At 44.1% G+C, this 7,899-nt stretch overlaps 2 protein-coding genes across 2 annotated transcripts; one reads left to right on the top strand and one right to left on the bottom strand.

Moving 5' to 3' along the window:
• Window positions 1–2,696: 2,696 nt before the first annotated feature.
• LOC103975939 (mitochondrial import receptor subunit TOM7-2-like) lies at window positions 2,697–3,189 on the bottom strand. The gene has a single exon (XM_009391084.3). It carries the CDS (start codon window positions 3,135–3,137, stop codon window positions 2,916–2,918), a length of 222 nt encoding a protein of 73 aa, XP_009389359.2. The 5' UTR covers window positions 3,138–3,189; the 3' UTR covers window positions 2,697–2,915.
• Window positions 3,190–3,932: 743 nt separating this feature from the next.
• On the top strand, window positions 3,933–5,395 carry LOC135612772 (receptor-like protein 51). The gene has a single exon (XM_065109428.1). The coding sequence runs from the start codon at window positions 4,002–4,004 to the stop codon at window positions 5,331–5,333; it is 1,332 nt and encodes a 443-aa protein (XP_064965500.1). The 5' UTR covers window positions 3,933–4,001; the 3' UTR covers window positions 5,334–5,395.
• Window positions 5,396–7,899: the final 2,504 nt, after the last annotated feature.

The raw sequence follows: 7,899 nt of genomic DNA, 5'->3' as shown, positions 1-7,899 counted from the left end.
ATTTCATCTCTCGTCGTCGCTTTTTTTTCTCATTCACAACAGTTATCCGTGGCTCCCAGTGGTATTACCGTCATCCGTCACCATAAAAAACATAATTGAGACATTAACATTATTTTTTTACATATCATTTTTATGTTTCGATTGATAAAATCGATGATATTAGGGTAAATAAAGTTGGTTATTTTATTTTCATAATTATAAGAATATCATTGATGGCCTATGTGCATTTTTTGTTACACCAATCAAATATTTATTTTTGAGGCTTCACCAGCGATCACTTTCCACAGACCCGCCTATCAGATCAATCACCAAGGATTTGTGAACAGCAGATCAAAGACTTGCCTCAGGTTAATGGTTCAAAACCTTCTTTCTTCCTTGTTTTCCTTCCTGGTTGTCGAATGGGAAGCGTGTGGCTTACCACCATCGCCTTCAACGAAGATTATCAAATATAATCGAAACATCCACTAATTGGTGAGGGTGTGCAGCATTTTCTTTTTCGTATTGATTATTTAAAGCGAATTAAATCCTAAGTAAAATATTAGACGAAATGAAATAGACAAAATCCTTTCTTACGCCACGGCTAAATCGTATGCTACTACTAATTCATTATGTGAACGGTTCTCAGAAGATTCCTTGGGGAATCATCTTGGATATCAAATCTCTGATGCAATCTCTTAAGATTTCCTACCTCACTTGTATTCCCTCGCTATGGAAGAACATCTGGTCTCTCCTTTCTTTCTGTAACGCGGATGAAACCTTCAGTGCATTCAACCCCCTGATATTTTCCTTTTCCAAAAGAATCATATACTACTATAATTTTTTTTAATCCGTCATACGAAGTATCGACGTCCGCATATTATCCCCGTGAGCTTACCACATATAAGTCAGCCCCGCATTGCTTATTCTCTGCTGTCGTATTCTCACGGGGGTCAGCGGAACCAACCGAGCGAGTACACGTCCCCTTTCGCCAGACCACCGCTGAGCGGCCGATCGTTTCCATCTTGAACGTCCCCTCGACCGTGTCCTCCGCCTTCCAGCGATTGGCTTTTCCCTTCTCCATGGAGTTGCTTCTTCTTCTTCTTCTTCTTCGGACAACAGCGTGGAGTGTGTCATCAACACACCATCAAAAGATATTGCAAAAAAGCATCAGAAGTCAACAACACCCACGATACAGAAAAATCGATCCTGAAATCCAAATCTGTCAATGTCCAGAAGCCTAATTTCTTTTTTCACACATGAACCGAGTCAACATCCAACATTATTGGTAGATATGACAGGAGGGATAAGATAACATAACAGTAAACTTCTTGGAATCTCAACGCCAAAACTATGCATGCCTATCAATATTTCCTGCTCTTCTCTTAATATCAAATATTATCATCTGATCCTAAAAATCGATGACCCAAAAGATACAAGGAATGATGCCCAAAGAAATTTGTATTCTAGAACTGGTAGCTCTTTTATATGATCCCACCCCCAACAGAACACACCACATACCAATAACGTGAACATGCAAGAATGACCTGAAAACAAAACTACTCAATACAGTCAGATAAAGGAGGCCAAGAAATCCACAAAAGGCCTTTCTAGCAGTCAAGTCTTTTTGTTTTACACAACATAAGCCAGATGAATAATCCTTAACCCTTAACATGCCTCAGGCAAAACAATATCCACTTAGCGACATTCATGCTTGCGGCAAGAACAAAACCTTTGGTCTACCAGTTTAATTATCGCAGATCGTATGACCTTGTAGACTTCCCAAGCACCCATCTGGTAACTTTCTCTTGAAATCTAGAAATCTAAACCATTAGCGATCAGAATGTCAATCTTATTTGCAAATCTGCTTTGCTTGAACTTCACTAGAATCCTAAAATTCTCACTAGTAATTGACCAGCTAATCCTCGGATTGATAGGAATACCATTTAAGCATGCCTCCTTGAAAGGTTTGATAAGGAACCTCATAACTTCTAACAAAACAGCCTTAACTTTTTCACTGACATTAAAGTAACAAGTTTTCTCTTCCTTTTCCATTCAATATTTCTTCTAACCAGAAAGAGATGCTAAAGAAAATTATAGTATGATTAGGATGTCATCATCAAAAAATTTCGTTGATGGATCCTTCAATTCAACCATTTCCAATGCAAGCCAAGAGGTTGACATATCCTACATAGAAAGGAAGAAAACCCAACAACATTTGTATATCCACATATGCATCTACGTTTGAGTTTATAATTTGCAAAACAAGCACATATTCATAATAAAATATTTACCAGATGATCGTATACACACTCAGCATCAGTTCTTCCAAGATGAAATTTTAAGACCTTCCTTCCATCACTTCTCCATGCTCCATCAAACAAAAATTTAATCATACCCAACTCATGGCCCCTCATGTGTCACAATAATAACCTATACTATTTAACAATCACATCCAAATGTTGTGAGCGTCTTTTGAGCAACTTAGAGTCTTGAAGACACTCAAGAACTTATTGAACTATACTAAGATTCTTTCTATGCGATAGCACTCAAGTACCAACTACCTAATTGGCAGATCAAATGTCATCTAATTCACGGGTTCGTTTCTGCATTTCAAGAGCGCAGTTCAGGCAAAACCTAGTTAAACTTTGGGCAGTAGACTTCAAGGCGGACCAGATCTACGAATCAACAATTTATTGAAAAGAAAGCACAAGTTCATATACTAAACGCATCTCCTAATGGAGAAGCACAGAAGATTGTACCATCAAATCAAGGTCAAAAGCTCCAATATACCACATGAGTAGAAACGGATGGACTATGCGGTAAGCCTACATATAAGCTTTAAATCGATTATCACGTCTCAGAGAGATAGTGAAGATAAAACCAATTCAAGCAGTACACCCGTAATGCAAAACTTGCCGATGTTCGAGGGGGAGACGTTAGACGGGGCTGAGGAGCTGATAGAGCTGGGGTTTGGGCTCGGAGTTCATACCGATGACGATGATGAGGGGGATGAAGCCGTAGTGGGTGATCACCTTGGCCTTCTTCATCGCCCAAGTGCTCCACTCCTTCACGCACTTGGCCGCCGACGACCCCTCCTCCGAACCCTTGGACCCCTTCCCGGCCTTCCCTTTCCCTTTGAGCGAAGCCTTGGCAGCCATGGTTCCTCTCGCCCTTTTCCTTCGCTACAACCCTAGCTTCGATCGCGGAACAGCCGTGAGATCGCCCGCCCGACCGGTCAGTATTTATACTCGGTGCAATGGCGGGTCCAACTTCTCGCAAGATCCGCTTACACCTAGCCCATGATCCGCGAGCCCCATATTGGGCCAGGATGGAAACCCAACAAGATCCGAGTGGGGAGCGAAGGTGGATATGGATCCATAACCTTAATGGAAAATTTGCCTGCCAAAGTTATTTATCATTGTCCAGAGCAATTTGTTTTAGGTGTGGTTAGTGTGTCGGATGGCATTTAAATACATGTCATATTTTGCCAAAAGAGCTGCAGCCAATTCCTCGATCCTTTGAAACCAATTAGAGGTTTCTATTGGTAACAAGTCAAATCTTTCTCTCTCCTTAGTTTTTGTGGCCCCCTATATTTTCTCTTTCTCCATGTCGATCCGATATGACGTCTTCTATCGGTTGGGTGCGGGCCTCCGCCCGACGCCAAAAACTCATGAGTCCGACACATACGTACAGGTAGAGATTGTAGGAACCCTTTTTACTGACTTCCGTTGCGATATAGATGCGGGTCCCACGCGTCACATCCGTGACGGGTAACACTTGCGATTTGGTCAAATACTGAGACCACCCACATAATATAAGCTTACTAACGTTCAATAAAAGTTCAGATTAATTATTTAAAATTAAGATTGATATTAACCAACATGAATCAAATATAATTTCTATTTTTTTCTTATTGGAAAAACGCCTCTTTATTTTCTTTGCTAAAGCCCGCCTCTCCCTCCGCTCACGACTGAACCCCCACTGCAACACACCCTCTCTCATCCTTTTCGCTCCGATCTCAGATGGAGCGTCGCCCAATCGCGCTTCTCATACTACTCCCTCTACTCCCTTTCTACACATGGATCGGCGGCGGCGCCGCCGCTGTCCCTCCGTCCCCATCGCCGAAAGCCTCCCCCGCGCCTTCCCCCCCGGCGTCGAATGCGTCCCCCCGTCCTCCCTCCGCCGCTCAAGGCTCCACCCTCGACCCCCGGCAGCTCACGGCGCTCCAGTCCATGGGATTCCCCACAGCCACCGACCCCTGCGCCGACCCCTCCCCCCATGGCAACGCCACCGCCTGCGACGACGATACCCCCTTCCGCCACCTCGTCTCCCTCCGCCTCGCCAACTGCTCCCCGGACCTCGACATTCCCACCACCGCCCTCCGCGCCCTCTCGACGCTCCGCTCCCTCGCCTTCCTCCGCTGCCCCATCCCCGTCCCGAGGCATCTTCCCGGACCCCTCACCGCCTCCCTCCGTTCCTTCTCTTGCGACGCCTCCCTCCGCCACCTCAGCGGCGTCTGGCTCTCCCGCTTTCAGAACCTAACTGACCTCTCCGTCGTCGGCGTCCCCGTCTCCGCCAGCGGCCCAGCTGTCATCCTCTCCCAGATGCACCACCTCCGCTCTGCCACCATCTCCGCCACCAACCTCTCTGGCGTCGTTCCCCACCACTGGAACGCCCTCGGCCTCGTCCACCTCAACCTCTCCTCCAACCTCCTCAAAGGCCGTATCCCAAGCTCCATCTCCGTGCTCGGCTTGATCCAAACCCTCGATCTCAGCTCCAATGCCCTCACCGGATCCCTCCCCGACACCATCGGCGACCTCGCCGCCCTCAAAAACGCATCTTTCGCTCGCAATTCGCTCTCCGGCCCAGTCCCCGACTCGATATCGCAGCTTTCAGCACTCGTCCACCTCGATCTGAGCTCGAATCAGTTCAACGGAAGCATCCCAAAGTTCCTAGCCGAGATGAAAGGGCTAAAGCTCCTAAACTTGGAGAAGAACAACTTCCAGGGAGTGTTCCCCTTCAACGCGTCCTTCCTACGACGGTTTGAGGTCTTCAAGGTGGGCGGCAACAACAACCTCTGCTACAACCACACTCAGCTTTCTTCCAGTCTCAAGCTCGGGATCGCTCCCTGCGACAAGTACGGGCTGCCAGTGTCGCCACCCGCGGACCGCTCCACTCGGGCGGACTCGTCGGATTACTCCGACGACAGCAGCGACGAAGGGAGTAGAGACAGAGGGAGCAACGGCGGGAGTCACCACGGGCCGAGTAAGCTGGTGCTTGGGGTGGCCATTGGGCTGTCCTGCTTTGTTTTCTTGGTCATCTTCCTTGTTTGCTTCTCCAAGGTTTGTAGCTGACGCACCTCGAAAGCGAACTAGTTTGAATCCAAGAGCAAAAAAAATTCTTTTTTTTTCCTCTATTTATTTCTCAGCAACTCTTCAGTCTCATCTCATTCACGAATCACTGTAGCACCATTCTCCCGAAGAAAAAAGAGATTTTGTAGGTCGTAGTTTCCCCAGGATTTGTCGCTGAAGCACATGAAATCAAACAAGTCTATGAGCAAAAATTCTTTACTACTACTACTACTATTCATCTCGCATATGAAGAAATCATTGTAGAACTACTCTCCTGAGTCAGCACTGAGCTCATGTTACCAAGGTGAAACACAATTCTATTCTCTCTTTCTCAGCTGTTTCCGGTTTGCGGATAAATTAATACTGGTAGCTGATGAAATGTTGGTAAAGTAATGGTATGAATGGAGGTAATGAGAGGACAGTCCTTTGTTGACTCTTGATTTTTTGCTTGGATTTACAGGCAAAAGGTGGCATCTTTTTAGCTGGACTTGTCCTTCTAAGTTGTTTATCTTAAATGACAGTTGCCCTTGCCTTCCTGTCATTTCCATGCTCGATGATGTTTGCTTCTTTACTACACAGGTCACAATTAGGTGATAGCGCTATCAGTATCTAACCACCTGAATGATGGTGCTCTGCCTTCCAAACGAAGGTATCATTGATGAGCGTACAATGAAGATGGCTTCTTGTTATCGAGGGGCTCCAGTGCAGTGTTATTTGTTGCAGAGAGGACAGATTCAGATTCCCGGAATCTCGTGAGTGAGCTTGGTTGGATTTGTCCGCTTTAATCACCTCCGGATCAGCTTGGTTTTAGGAATGAAGCTTCTGCACAATGAGTGGACCCAACTTTTGAGGAAGGAAGACAAAAGGAGAACAAAAGAAAAAGATGAATTCAGGAAAAATTTATATACGAAATCCGACATTCTGACAATATTTCCCCTTTGTTTACACTCTTCCAATAGCATGAGAAAATTTGGAGAGTTGTGTTAGCATAAAAATCTGTAATTATGCTAAATCAATAATGCGGAATTAACCTATATGCCAGGATTTGAAATTCAATACATAGATCTAATTATACGATGCGTACCTTTTGATGCCATCCGTTCAGAGATCTTGTTTGATCTGCTCAGCACCGTGATCCAAGATTGCTGCGCTCCGTCTTTAATCCGATCGCGCTGCGGAATCTGCAGGGAGTGCGAAGCGTAGACCCTTTCTCCTCTCTTCCTATCCTTTCACAGGATCACACAAATTGATGGATTTGGGGAGAGGATTTTGGGGAGAGAGTCGAAGAGAATAACTGAATTCCTCAACGGAGAGATGCGTCTATACGTGTCAACGTTATGACGCTCTATCACACTAACACCCTTAGAGATCCTGTCCGTTTATAGGCGAGAGCAGAGGGTCTACGATGAGATGAGATCTCAGAAGATATCCTCCCATCAAGAATATCTCCGAGGAATCGTTCCGTAGTGGACTTAGTCTTTATTGGCTAAAATATCGCAACGGAACCCAATTAGCTATTCTATCTTATTCAATTATAAAAATGGCCACATATTCTAACATTCTCCCACTTGGCCCATTAATTGATAAGATATAAAAGAGATACAAAATCAAAACAAACAAAACAAAATTTGTTTGAAAATAATTTTACCTAATTGGATTCCAAAAAAATTTTGAAAAGCATTTTATACATGGCCATGTTTTAAAATAAGCCAATAAGTCCAATAATCACAATAATACTATATTAAGTCCAACTATCAATGCGAGTCATAGCGGTTGTATTTCATCAATGTCATACTCCCTTCTATGTACCACAACATTGTTAGTCTTTCGTAACATAGTCCATAATGACCCCTGTAATTTGTCTTGTCAAGACAATCCTGTTATTACATTCAACCATAATATGCATAAACATAAATGTAAACAGGATAGCAGAAACAGATAACTTTAATTAAGTAAAATGTCAATAATAGCATCCACATAAACATGCATCACCATATCCTTTATGACTTGCTCACAAGCCCCATTCTAAGAACATGTTCTTTGAATATTTTGCACTGTAAGGCTTTTGTCAATGGATCAGCAATCATCATAGTGGTGCTCAAGTTCTCAATTGACATTTGCTGTTTCTGGACTCTTTCTCTAACCACCAAGTACTTTATCTCAATGTGCTTGGAACCACTAGAGTACTTGCCATTCTTAGAGAAGAAAACTGCTGCGGTGTTATCACAAAATATCTTCAGCGGCTTGGCAATTGAGTCGACCACACCAAGTCCTGAGATGAAATTTCGCAGCCATAAAGCTTGATTTGTGGCCTCAAAGCATGCCACAAATTCAGCTTCCATTGTTGATGATGCAATAAGCGATTGCTTTGCACTTTTCCAAGAAATTGCCCCACCAGCTAACATAAATACAAATCCTGAAGTGGACTTCCTGCTGTCGAGGCAATTTGCAAAATCAGCATCTGAATATCCAGTTACTTCAAGCTGATCAGATCTCCTGTATGTGAGCATATAATCTTTTGTCCCTTTTAGATATCTCATTACTTTCTTTGCAGCTTTCCAATGTTCCA

Source organism: Musa acuminata, chromosome BXJ1-2 (genome assembly GCF_036884655.1).
Source record: "Musa acuminata AAA Group cultivar baxijiao chromosome BXJ1-2, Cavendish_Baxijiao_AAA, whole genome shotgun sequence".
NCBI classification, from domain to species: Eukaryota; Viridiplantae; Streptophyta; class Magnoliopsida; order Zingiberales; family Musaceae; genus Musa; species Musa acuminata.
Note: the sequence above shows the minus strand (reverse complement) of the source record. Positions and strands in the feature narration are given on the sequence as shown.

Bases quoted from the DNA above. Each gene is read 5' to 3' on its own strand.
- LOC103975939 (XM_009391084.3), bottom strand. From the start codon at position 3,137: ATGGCTGCCAAGGCTTCGCTCAAAGGGAAAGGGAAGGCCGGGAAGGGG.
- LOC135612772 (XM_065109428.1), top strand. From the start codon at position 4,002: ATGGAGCGTCGCCCAATCGCGCTTCTCATACTACTCCCTCTACTCCCT.